We start from the raw sequence: 14,213 nt of genomic DNA, 5'->3' as shown, positions 1-14,213 counted from the left end.
TCCAATCTTAACATAATAAACAAGAAAGATACAAGACATTCCCACTTTGACAGCAAGTTGGAGCAGCAAAGTCTCTACAGAATCCTTTAAGAACCTACTTATACATGTCACACTGAGTGAAGCGCAAATAAGGTATCCACAAACTACATTATCACATCTTACCTTCAAAAGGAAGCGTTTAGCCCACGTTTTACCTCTAAAAAAGCGTTACGCTAAGGTGATTTCTTATTCAACCAACTGAGGCTATTTGTAAGTATTTTATGGACCATATTCAACCCCCATCCAGTTAAAAACAAAGGCAGCAATGAGTCGAAAAAACAACTTAGAAGGTAAAACAGAAGAGAACCCATGAATACAACAAAAACTAGTTCATTTTCTTTCCAATTAGAACATGATAAACAAGAAAGTTTTAAGTCATTACCCACATTGACATCTACTTCCACATTGACAGCAACTTGGAGCAGCGAAGTCTCTACTAATATATATCACACTGAGTGCAGCACAAATAAACTATCCCTAATAACAAGATTTGCCTTATCACCCACTAAATTGTCGGTACCGAAGTAATTTCCACTCATTTTGGTGAATAATCAGAGTATTTAAACACTTAATCGACACTTATTCGAGTTCACTAATGTCATTTCGGTATATAGTTTACAGGTTTTGTTGGCTTTTTTGCTGGATCGATGCGATGATGCTAAAAATACATTACCTACGCACACTTAAACATGCTTTTAGCATATGCTCAATTTAGAATAGAAAATATCAGTGTTGCCTAATAAACCACACATAATTGTTCGTTACAGAAGCAGAGATTACTGAGATTTGAAATATAGACCAGAAAATCGCTTCGACTAACGTGCATAGAAATGGATACATGAGTAAAAATCAAACAAGCATTCCAGATCACCTAATCATCTTCAAATACACCTGACACTCACAATTTTTCGAACTCGCCTAATCGTCTTCAAATACATAATGTTTCACCTTCTTACCTAAAAAATCGGATGCCTGAGCCCAACTACGGATGATGAATAGCGAAGGGAAAGTTCTGCAATTTTGCAAAGGAAAATTGCTATAAGAGTTTGTAAAAAATTTATGCGATATCATATATATATAGATCATATGGGAAAATTCAAAATCAAGCTAAATTGAGAGAGCTATATGTACAGAGAGCGCAAGCAAGAGAGAAACAGAGAGCATCGACATCAATTCCAGTAAAATAATCAACTGAGTCACATAAGCTAGCAATCAAAGCCTAATTTTCTCAACTTACTGAAAAAAATCATCAATTCCAGTAAAATCACAAATTAAGTCACATAAACCAGCAATCAAAGCCCTCTTTTCTCAACTTAGGGCTAAAAATCATACAAAAACTAATCACTTCTGGGAAATACTAAAATGATCAATTGAATCACATAAAGCAGCAATCAAAGCCCTAATTTCTCAACTTATCGCCAAAAATCAAACAAAAACTCATTAATTCCAGTAATACAATCAAATTAGTCACATAATCCAGCAATACTACCAAAAATCAAATAAAACTCATCAATTCCACTAAAATGATTAATTGTCACATAAACCAGCAATCAAAGCCCTAATATCTCAACTTACCACCAAAAATCACACAAAAAATCACCAATTCCAGTAAAACGATCAATTGAATCACATAATCACCAAACAACACATTGCAAATTCACAATCGTCAAAGCAAACTGATGAAACTAAATTCAAACAAAAATTCGAGCTGAACTTACATAAGCTATGAATATTAGAGAGAGAGAGAGGGGATAGAGAAAGAGTGAGCGTTTAGAGAGAGATATATTTGAATTGTGGGGGATTTTCGAGAGTAAAATATCTGGTTTTCTCTACTAGAATTGGAGGGAAGAAATGTTTATTCTCTGAATTGGGGGGGATTTAAGCCCCCAGCTTTTCTTCATGTTTTCTTTTCTTTTTCATTTTTTTTAAATGGTTCTAACATCTATCTATTTTATACTTCATTTATATTTGAACACGTCTTTAGATTTCCATTGTTGTTAAATTTAAACGTAAATCATTTTTTTTACTACCTTCTTTTTAATTGAACTTGTTCTTGGACACGTGCAACATTTTCAAACTAATTAGTACAAACTTCTCAAAATTAAACAATACTCCCTCCGTCTCAAAATATTTGTCGCATTTTTCATTTACATGCCCCTTAAGAAAGCATTTATTTCATGTAATTTCTCCTCAATAAATATCTACTCCATTAAGGATAAAACCTCTTAAATATTGTTAATTAAAACAAGGGTAAAATGAGAAAAAGTTACTTAATTTTGTCTTGATGGATAAAACAACAAATATTTTGAGACAAGTATTTTTAGTAAGGTCGACAAATATTTTGAGACGAGAGAGTAGAAATTATATTAGAATAAGTGTGCTATCAATGCGTTATAGGAAATATGAAAGGAAAAAGTTAAAGCTCAAACATGAATGGTGAGTATACACAATCATATTTATTGTTGTTGCAAAAGCACAATCTTACTAGAATACAATTAGCGGCAACTAAGTTATTGTCGTTAACTAATTGCCGCTAAAAGCATATTTTGTTGTAGTGAGCTCGTGCACGCTAGTACAAACCTTTTAACTATGTAGTAATTTATTAAAAGAATATATATTAAATGTAAAAATACATTATCAAGCTGAGGCTTGAAATCTCCACTAAATTAAGCTAGTAACGTGCTTGAGCAGTAGGACTAGGAAATGCATTTGGTTTGATACCGTCAAGTTATGTTATGTACGAATATTCTTACATTTTATTATGTAGTAAAATTTTCCAATGATAATCACCCTATCCTTTAAAATTTTCTCGTTTGGAGAATACATATGCATATTAGTTGGATGATTATTATTGGAATGACTCTTTCGTTTTCAAAATCTTATGGAAGGTGTAAATCCTTCATCGTGATATACAGGCCGAGTCAATAAAATGAATTGAGAGACTTAAACTTCTAATTGTCAAAATATTAACCAATGATATGTAGATCATATGTATACGACCAGTTGGCATCTCGACAAGAAGTAATAATATGTTATTTCTTGAAACAGAGGAAAGGAAGTAAACATATATGATCGTCTCCAGACGGATGCCAGTTCACATGCTGAATAGAAAATCAAATCATGAGCCTCTTCTTTTGATCATATGATATAAAAAAGCTATTAATGCTTCTCAAAACAAGTGGATGTTATTAATTACATGATTGAATTTTAAACTGTATTTCAGGCTGTGTTGCTTTTAACACTTTTGGGAACCATATAGGTGATGTCAGTACATTTATATACATAAGGATAAAACTTATCTTCTTAAATTTTATTCTAATTATTTGAATCTTGGGAGAAGAAATTATATTTAACCCTGACTAAGCATTAAGACAAAATGATGACCTGTAGTTAAACTCAAAATTTATGGCCTCTAGTTTGCAATTCCCGTATAATAATGGAAGTGAATGCATTTCCCTACAAAATCTCTCTTCCACTCTCTCCGTTCCCTTCATCTCCTTCCAAACATTCTATTTCTTCTTTACTTCCTTCTTCCATTTTTTCTTTGCCTTTTCTTCTCATATTAACGTTTTCGTTTTTCTTTATGCCGGAAGATCTGAAAAAAATAAAGAAATAACGACAAGAGAAGGCCAACCACCACCAGAATGTTTGTTGAGACGACTAGAAACATTGTTCACTCTGATCCCAACATATCGACGTCAAACATTAATCATATTGAGGATGCAGATAATAATTACAATGCAAGACACAGTAGTTTCTCTGCCTATGAAGCCAATCGTCTTAGTGGTGAAGGCTCTCCTATGATGATGTCCCCATGGAACCAAGGCTCTCCTTTTACCAAATCCCCTTGGTCCAAATTTGATGACCAAGATGGTAGTAACTCCCAAAATATCCCTCAAAATGGCCTTATTGGTTCACTTGTACGTGAAGAGGGGCACATTTATTCTTTGGCTACCAAAAACGATCTTCTTTACACAGGCTCTGATAGCAAGAACATACGTGTTTGGAAGAACCTCAAGGAATTTGCAGCTTTCAAATCCAATAGTGGCCTTGTCAAAGCTATCATTATCGCAGGAGAGAAAATATTCACGGGTCATCAAGATGGAAAAGTTCGTGTTTGGAAGATCCAAGCAAAGAATCCTGGTAGCTACAAACGCGCTGGGACCTTGCCAAGTTTCTTCGATATATTCAAGGCATCCATTAAGCCTAGCAATTACGTAGAAGTCAAGCGTAATAGGAGTGGTTTATGGATCAAGCATGTTGACGCAATATCATGCTTGAGCATGGATCAAAGCCAAGGCCTTCTTTATTCTGCTTCGTGGGACAGAACATTTAAGGTTAGTGGACTATGCATAATTATGATTATGACATTTAAATAAATGAATAGACAATCAGCTTACTATAATAACATCGTATTATTATTTATCACTTAAGTTTTTGTGACAGGGCTTTGGCCCATTTATTTATCCGAATTTTATCTTAGAGGATGATAAAAAGGGAAGGTTATTTCACAGGGACAAGGCCTATCAAAAGAATATTCTTTTTATTGAGGTGGCAACTCTAAAAAGACAAATTGTCAATATTGTGCAGAGGAGCTAATTTAAATCCCTCATGGCAAAATAAGAACCCCACATTCAACCCCTCTTCTACCATTAGGAAAAACCTACTTCAGTTGAATATGTTAAGGAAATCGATCAACTATTTCAAATACAATACCATGGTTTGGTTAACAAACGAGACTCAAAAATTTGCAAACCCACGTATTGATATTCGAACCTCCAACCTTTATTAGGTGACTAACACCCTTGACCAAATATCATTTTATATTATCAGTGTCAAACTTCTTTTCCATATTATTTAGTAAAAATATCGACCGCTTGGTCTAACGTGCATCTGCCGTGTATAAAAGGTATGGAACGTTGAAAACTCAAAATGCATAGAATCAGTGAAAGCACATGATGATGCTGTGAACTCTGTGGTGACGAGCGTGGAAGGCATAGTGTATACAGGATCAGCTGATGGAACAGTGAAGGTTTGGCAGAGGGAAAGCACTGGAAAACACCCAAAACATGTATTTGTTCAGACACTTTTGAATCAAGAATGTGCAGTGACAGCATTGGCTGTTAGCAAATCTGGTTCAGTGGTTTACTGCGGTTCATCTGATGGTGTTGTGAATTTCTGGGAACGCGAGAAGCAATTGTCACATGGTGGAGTCCTCAAGGGCCACAAATTGGCAATTTTATGCCTTGCAGCAGCTGGGAATTTGCTGATGAGTGGATCAGCTGACAAAACTATATGTGTTTGGAGAAGGGACAAGTCTGTACACACATTATTATCTGTTTTAACTGGTCACAATGGGCCAGTGAAATGTCTAGCAGTTGAGGAGGACAAAGAGTCCACTGGAAGTGATCAGAAATGGGTGGTTTATAGTGGAAGTCTTGATAAATCAGTAAAGGTTTGGAGTGTTTCAGAGAAGGCACCTATGATGATGCAGAATAATATGAATGGAGATAATGTCTCTTGGGATACAGTCTCATCTGCTAAATATTGATTCAAAATGGCAAGGGATTAATTATTCTTCTGTATGTAATTATAAGTGATACATGACATTATGGTGAGTAAATTTTTGGCCAATGACTCCTGCATAATTGAAGGTATGGAATTGGATGGACGAATAAAATTCTTTTTATTTCTTTTCATTATTTGAATAATACTATGAACATTGATTGTAGGATTGAATCGATTGATAGGCCAATTGATCTGTATAAATTAATTGTTTTTTTGCAATATTATATGTTCATATCTAGTTATTTACTTCATATTCTTTATTAGGAGTATTTCGTTAGTCTAATAAATATAACAAGGATTGCCACCCACCGCTCCCAAGTCTCATTCAACGATTCCTCCTAAGAACAAGTTTTGTTAAATACTTAAATATCATTGTATATTCCAAGTTCCAACCTCCTAGACGCTAAGGATGTCGATTCAATCGTCGTTAAATAATAAGCCTATCATAATAAGAGCAGGCAAAGAAGTACAATAAAAAAAGATACACGCAGATTTATGTCACGCCCACGAAAGAGGTTCACACAAGTGTTTCCCAAACTATTAGCCTGTCTATATTTTCTCACATTCTGAAAGATGTTAAAAGCGAAGAAAAGACATCCTTTTATAGGAGTTCATACTCCTTCCCTTGTTGGCATTTCTTCAAAGTGAGGGAAACCAATCCACATGGTAAGAAAACCAGGGCATCAAACTAACAGTTTATCTCGTCCAAACTTCAATTATTTTCTCTTGTTATTAAGTAATACAGCATTCCTAGCTGCAAACTCACACCCTCCCTGACCCTCCTTTATCTCTATCTTTTCATGGTTCCTTTTGTTTCACTTTAAGTCCTATTTATTGAAAATAAAATAAAAATACATATCACTTAACCATGAATAAGTGATAAATGTGTGTATAAAAAAAAAATGTCTTGCATTCCTTAGTTTGGCGTAAACACATGGAACGAGTAAGGTTTTACCTATACTGACAAGGCCGAGTTTTTTCAGGAGGAAAGTTTTGAACCTAACACTGTAAATCAATTCTAATAACCATATATCCCAAAGGAACAGCTGTGATATGTTGGATAGCAGGAAAGTTTGCAAAGAAAAATTAAAAAAGAGGGTATCATGCAGAGTCCACCGCATTATTGCATATAAACACTTCGACTAATAATCTTCACCTCCTCAGAGTGCAAAACTAACCAGTCGCCAACATTCCTGTTGTGGTCACTTCTCTGTACTTGTACTTGTCTACAAAAATCAGTATCAACTTGAAACCCGAGAAACTTTGCTTTTTCTACTACTTAACCAAGTGACCGGCGCATCCCTTGAGACCCACTCCTAACCTGATCAAACCCTCCTCCGTAAGAATTTTTTTATCTGAGAAACCATTTGTTGTGTTGTTTAAGCTTCATAATTAAAATATTTGGAGGTATTATCTAAAGGCGGCGCTATGTGTTGACAAGATGAACAGAAAGGAGCAGGTATAAATGAAACTCACGATAAAGGAATGCCTTCCTGATGTTAGAGTTGCCACAGTGAATAATCAGGTTTTGGTTCTTGTTCATCTTTACTAGTGAAAAGACTGAATGGAATTTACAGTTTTTCCGGCTTAAACATTGTGATCAACAATGTGGCTTTTACAAATCCAATGGATTGTTTTACGATCATATTCATTTTGCTGATAGAGAGGTGAAAATTCTCCGGACTGAATATGTCATACAGGGGACTTCACATTTATAGAAGAAATACGGCAAAACACGAAATATGCAACATATTTAAACATAATGTTCATGATTAGCTAACAGTTTAAAGCTTTCAATCGTGCAATCACATGATGTAGGAGAAAAGCTGTAGATGTAACTGGCCCATTTTTCTGGTGAAAACATTTCCCCGAAACTAACTGACCAAGGTACTATTATAAACTAGGAGGGACGGAGTAATTTGCAATCACCAATTTCCAATTTTAATAACTCAATGGGAATACTAATCGAGTGTAATACCTCTACTAGAGACCAAAAAAGGCTAGTAAAGTAAAATACTGGCAGTCTGGCACGTATCAAAAATTAAAAGATTTGGTTTTGGGGATCCTCCGATCTGAAAAGAACCAAATGTAAACAGGAAGGTTAAAAAAAATTGTTTATATGTGTTGCTTAGGAACTAACCTCGAAGAAAGTAACTCAAACTAGAGAATCTCAGATATGAAAATTTGCAAGAAACTTACATGGAACTCTTGGTTCACTAACTCTTGGTTCACTGAGTGGGGATTGGTCCTTTAACCTTCAAGCTAGGGCTGAATGCATCTCAATTGGTCAAGTCATTTAAGTCCCAGGTCTTTACACAAGAGAGATTTTATAATGGGGAAATTTCAATAATGTAAAATCAGCATACAAAATTACATCCACGTAGCCATATTTTTAATTTGCATTCGCATAGCTAATTCTTCCCGATATACAACATTATACTACAATATACAACTTTATACGCCTACTGTAGACAATGTATCAACCTTATATAAAAGTGTATAATAATGTATAAGAGGTGTTTATACACACTTTTGCACTAGTGTGTACAATATTATACAAACTTATACAAAAGGTATTTATACATAAAAAGGGTTTATACATAATGTATAAGAAGTGTTTATACACACTTTACCTGGTTGTTTTTGCTAAGACCGGATCAGATCCCTTTGAACCTACCCCCGACCATAAAAACATGAGGGATTGTTGTTTTTATCAATTTGTCGATCAAATTGTCACTCTTTTTTAACTGGACACTAGCAAGGGCTTTTCGCCCAAGTAGTCTTTCACGACGCGCAACAAAGCAAGTGCTTCAATGGGAAATTCATTCGATGCCGAAGTACCTAAGAGAATCAGATTAGGGAAAAAGGATTATCACTTCTGGAAGCAAAACGGTGGTTGCCGTGATTTGGTTGTCACGCTCTCAGCGGAGAGGATGAAGGAGACGAACACTCCGGCGGCTATAACGAGGCTAAAAAATAAAAAATGGGCTGAACCGAGTAATTACTTTTCCCAAATCGAGTGTAATAAAAGCATCCTGTTAAATAGTACATCATTCGAGTGCCCGTTACTAGTGCCCCTATATTATCTCTTTATACATCGCCAAACTTCTTCAATCTAAATATTTACTAACATCAAAGTGAAGTATTTTGAGCTGCATCTTACTGATGGAACGATGTCAGTTAAAGAGCTTTAGCCTTTAGTTAACATTTAACCCGCAGCCCGCCCCACCTAAATTTTTCATAAGATTATTTTAACTTGCCCCGTCCCACCCCATTGGCATCCCGATCTGGGAGATGTTCCATTGAGAACTAATATGAGCCTTTAGGTGAAACACAATAAGGCTCTCAGCCTCTCACAGAGGTTTAAGCTATCATGATATTTACAAAGGCTTCAATGTATGATATCTGGGATATCATAAAGAAGCAACTATCAAGAGAAAGTAAGAGAATTCCATATATAGTTGTATTGTTTCCATGACCTAAACAAATCACCCTGTTGGAGGCATCCTGCACCTAAGAATCTGAAAATATTAGTGGCAAAATGTCAGTTTTTCGCCTTGATGTTGTTTCATTCTTATGTAGAGGAAATTCTTTTAAGAAACTGATTATACAGTGATAACAAGCAAATATCTACTTTCTTCAAAGCTTTTCGATGTGTTGCTTAAGCCTTAAAGAGAGCAGCTCAATCTAGAGAGTCTGAGAGATGAAATTTTGCAAGGCAATTTACATGGAACTCTTGCTTCAGTAAGAAGATCAGGGACTGCTTCTTTCTCATATCAATCATTCAAGTCCCAGGTCTTACCCAAAGGAGATAAAGAATTAAGAGAGGGGAACTACGTATACTTTGTTAGGAATTATGAAAATGCAGAAACACTTTGTTCATCAATGTAAAAAGTAGTTGATTAAAAGGAGTGAAGCACCAGATAGGTAGAAAATAAACCTGGTTATAATCTGGTTGTAAATCTGGCCTCTCTGGAGGGCACATACTCAAGAAAACTAGGTTGGGGAGAGAATCCCACTATGCTCGTCCATACAACACCATACAGCCAAGGGATGATAGTTGTTGAAATATCATTGAAAATCCACGAGAATCCATTAAAATCCACTTCTTAGAAGGGACCGAAAATCAAGTAACTTAACCTAGCTAGACGGCAAAGTGTATACTGTTCATTTTTTGTCGCACCAAAAGATCACCCAGTTGCTCCAGAGACGGACATCACTCTAGCATTTCACTTAGCAACTGTTTAACTCATTACACCCGCTATACAAGGCGATGGGATGGAAGTCAAATGACGTTGTCCGTTGGGAACAGAAATGTAGACAAAATTGAGGCAGCATTATTTAACGGTGTGTTCGGTATTGAGGAAAAAAAATTTCACCGAAAATGTTTTACTGAAAAATGCATTTTTGAAAAATAAGTAAATTTCTTACTGCTTTTTTTTTATGTTCGGTTGGTTTGTAGAAAACATTTTTAAAAAAATACTCACCCAAGTCTCACCAACCCCACCACCCCACACCACACCAACCCCACCCCCACTCATCCACCACCCACCCTATCCATCGTCCAACCAAATCCCACCCCCACTCAATAACCACCCTCGAACACACTTCATTTTCACCCACTCCTACACACACCACCACCCATACCAACCCCACCCCACCCAAAATTTAACCACACAAATTTTATATTTTTTATAAAATTTTAATAAAAGTAAAACAAAATATATGAAGTAGAAAATTTGGGAGGGGGTAGGGGTACGGGATAGGGGGCGAGGGGGTTGGTGGTTGGGGTAGAAAACCAGAAAAACTCACATTGGGCTTAGGGATAATCAGGCTCGAACTGATGACTTCCACCACGTCAAGGTGACACTCTACCGCTGAGTTATATCCCTTCCCCGCCCCATCGAGAAATAGAACTGACTAATCCTAAGTCAAAGGGTCGAGAAACTCAACGCCACTATTCTTGAACAACTTGGAGCCGGGCCTTCTTTCCTTTTTTCGCCCCCATGTCGCAAATAATAATTTTAAAAACAATAAATTTTTTTGGAAGGTGTGCTGGGGTGTTGGGTCTTGGGGGGCGGGTCGCAAGGGGTGGGTGGTGTGAAAAACCAAATAAAAACTTTTTGAAAACAAAAATTAAATATTTTTGGAGGGTCGTGGGGGTGGGTGTTCAGGCTAGCCAAGGCTAGGGAGAGGAGAGCACGTGATCTGGATCAAGTGAAGTGTATCAAGGATGAGGATGGAAAAGTATTGGTGGAGGAAGCTCTCATTAGACAGAGATAGCAGTCATACTTCTATAAACGCTTGAACGAAGAAGGGGACAGAGACATTGTATTGGGAAATTTGGAGTACTCTAAGAGGTGCCACGATTTTGGGTATTGTATGATTATAAAGGTTGAGGAGGTTAAGGGTGACATTCGTAGTATTCATAGGGGAAGAGCGACCGGGCCTGACGAGATTCCTCGGGAAATTTGGAAGAGCGTAGGCAGAGCAGGTATGGAGTAGTTGACTGGGTTATTTAATGCCATTTTGAAGATGGCGAAGAGGCCCGAAGAATGGAGGTTGAGTACAATGATTCCTTTGTACAAGAACAAGGGTGACATTCAAAGTTGCCACAACTATAGAGGTATCAAACTGCTAAGCCACACTATGAAAGTGTGGGAAAGGGTGGTGGAGATGAGGGTGAGGAGAGGCGTGTCTATTTCAGAGAACCAGTACAGATTCATGCCGGGGTTCTCAACTACAAAAGCTATTCATCTTGTGAGGAGGAGGTGGAGTAGTATAGGGAGAGGAAGGACTTACACATGGTATTCATCGATCTAGAAAAGGCTTACAACAAAGTGCCAAGGGGGGTTCTATGGAGATGCTTGGAGGCTAGAGGGGTACCTGTGGCGTATGTTAGGGCGATCAAGGACATGTATGATGGAGCCAAGACCAGGGTAAGGACAGTGGGAGGGGACTCGGAGCACTTTCTAGCTATGATGGGCTTGCACCAGGGTTCAGCTCTTAGCTCATTTTTATTTTCCTTGGTGACGGATGGATTGATGCGGAAAATTCAAGGTGAGGTGCCATGGTGTATGTTATTCGTAGATGAAATAGTCTTTATTGACGAGACTCGCAATAGAGTTAACGCTAAGCTAGAGGGTTGGAGACAAACTCTGGAGTCTAAAGGGTTCAAGTTGAGTAGGACCAAGATAGAGTACTTAGAGTGCAAGTTCAGTGACATACCCCATGAGGATGATGTGGAAGTGAGGCTTGGTACCCAGGCCATCCAAAAGAAAGGAAGTTTCAAGTATCTCGGGCTATTATACAAGGAAATGGGGATATTGGCGATGATGTCGCACACCGTATTGGTACAGGGTGGATGAAATGGAGGCTCGCTTTCGGAGTGTTGTGTGATAAGAAGCTGCCACCAAAACTTAAAGGCAAGTTCTACAAAGTGGTGAGTAGACTGACTTTGTTGTATGGGGCGGAGTGTTAGCCAGTCAACAACTCTCACATTCAGAAGATGAAAGTTGCGGAAATGAGAATGATGCAATGGATGTGTAGGCGCACTAGGAGAGATAGGATTAGGAATGAAGATATTCGAGACAAGGTGGGAGTGGCCTCGGTAGAGGACAAGATGTGGGAAGCGAGGCTGAGATGGTTTGGGCATGTGAAGAGGAGAGACACTGATGCCCCAATATGGAGGTGTGAGAGGTTGGCTATGGATAGTTTCAGGAGAGGTAGATGTAGGCCAAAGAAGTATTGGTGAGAAGTGATTAGACAGGACATGGCCTAGTTCCAGCTTACCGAGGACATGACCTTAGATAGGAGGTTATGGAGGACATCGATTAGGGTAGAAGGCTAGTAGGTAGTCCCGCTTACCCTTTGGTACTAGTAGTTGCAGTTATGCCCTATAGTTTCTTGTCCTTTGTTTTATGTTACTATTGGTTGTTTCTTATACTTCGATTATTTTATTTATCTATGATAGCTACTGCTTTTTTTTTTTTTCAGACTGTTTTATCATGGTTTTCAAATATTTTATCATGGTTTTCCACTTTCCTTATTTCATTTCCATGCTGCTTTGAATTGCTTGTCCTTATCTGACCTTTTTGCCATGCTTTTCTTGAGCCGAGGGTCTTTCAGAAAAAGCCTCCTAACCTTCCGAGGTAGGGGTAAGGTTTGCATACACTTTACCCTCCCCAGACCCTACATTGTGGAATTTCACTAGGTATACTGTTGTTGTTGTTATGGTGGTGGTGGTGGGGCGGGGTGGTGTAGAAAAAAATAAATTAAAACAAAAAAAGAGAGAGAGAGAGGGGTCGGGAGGGGGGTAGGGGTGGGGTGGGGTGGTGGAGGGGTGGGGTGAGGTGGGTGGGAGTGGTTGGGGTTTGTTGGGGTGGGTGGGTTGGTTCGATAGTGGTGGGGTGGTTGGTGGAATGCGACTTGTGAGACTTGTTTTCCCTATTTTCATTAGAGAAGTCATTTTTCTCATTTTTAAGGAACTTGTTTCCCTAAAGAATAAAAACTGCTCAATTGATACTTAAAAATTATTTTAAGCCTACTGCCAATGACAAAGGACCATTTTTGCTATTTTCTTGCTCGATGACTATGGAAAGATATAGGTCAATTTGGGATATGACTACAGTGTCGGCTCTGCAAATTCTTAATATGTGTGTAGCATTTCTTTTGCAAGACATGCGAGCTCATTTTTTTCGGAAACAACTGTATTTTATGTTACGACCTGTTTGGTCGTTTAGGCCTTTTGACCATTCTCCTAGCTCCATTAGAGCTTGTTTGGCTTATAGGGATGGGTAGCGCGGTTCCCTCGGCGATCCGGAAGGGTTTTAAGGGAATTAGAAGCTTAAGGTGAAAAAACGTTGGCCAATAGTTGATTTTTGGGTAAACGAACCTTATTGGGAATTCTGTCTATTTTATGAGGTTCAAAGAGTCATTTATAAGTTGGTGAGGCGATTGGTTCGGTTCCCGAGGCACTCGGGAGCATTTTGAATCTTTGGTTGGAAACTTGTCTTTGGGGTTTTAGGGGTTGTTTAGGTCAAAACAATTTCCGCTAGGAATTCTGAGGGCACGGGTGAGTTCGTAGCATCGTTTTTAGTCAGTTAGCATATTTTGTTTGTATCCGGAAGGTTCCGAATGAGTCGCGGGATTTCGGGGTGTTGGAGTCAAAAACTAGATTTTTCTGGTTTCAGCAGTTGCTGGTGTCCTTCTTCGCGATCGCGAAGAAGGCATCGCGGTCATGAGGCTAAGGGAAACAAACCTTCGCGATCGCGTGGTGAGGTCCCGCGATCGCTTGGAGGTACGTGTTTGAGTGGGTCAGTCGCGGTGTTTCGCGATCGCGTGCCATGGTCTCGCGATCGCGACGGTTCATCAGGTCGGGTCAGATTTTCCTCTACGCGATCGCATTGTCTCAAACAGCGATCACGATGGTATCACTGTAGCAACAGTGGATTTAATCCCTAGAATCCAAGAGTTCATCACCATTTCCAAATTCTAAGGTCTTGAGGTTGTTTTCAAGAGGCTTATACTAATCTAAGCTTTGGGGTAAGTTCCTAATCATGGTTTCATGTTTTTCATTTGATTCTTGTCATTATTTAGTGGTTGTA

At 38.1% G+C, this 14,213-nt stretch overlaps 1 protein-coding gene across 1 annotated transcript; it reads left to right on the top strand.

The window, feature by feature from the left end:
* Positions 1-3,536: 3,536 nt before the first annotated feature.
* Positions 3,537-5,778, top strand: LOC132042802 (protein JINGUBANG-like). Its single transcript, XM_059433324.1, has 2 exons — positions 3,537-4,376; positions 4,949-5,778. Exons 1-2 carry the CDS (start codon positions 3,684-3,686, stop codon positions 5,588-5,590), a joined length of 1,335 nt encoding a protein of 444 aa, XP_059289307.1. The 5' UTR covers positions 3,537-3,683; the 3' UTR covers positions 5,591-5,778.
* Positions 5,779-14,213: the final 8,435 nt, after the last annotated feature.

Source organism: Lycium ferocissimum, unplaced genomic scaffold, assembly GCF_029784015.1.
Source record: "Lycium ferocissimum isolate CSIRO_LF1 unplaced genomic scaffold, AGI_CSIRO_Lferr_CH_V1 ctg17970, whole genome shotgun sequence".
In the NCBI taxonomy this organism is placed as follows: domain Eukaryota; kingdom Viridiplantae; phylum Streptophyta; class Magnoliopsida; order Solanales; family Solanaceae; genus Lycium; species Lycium ferocissimum.
The sequence above is the reverse complement of the archived record's forward strand: the minus strand, read 5'-3'. Positions and strand labels throughout refer to the sequence as shown.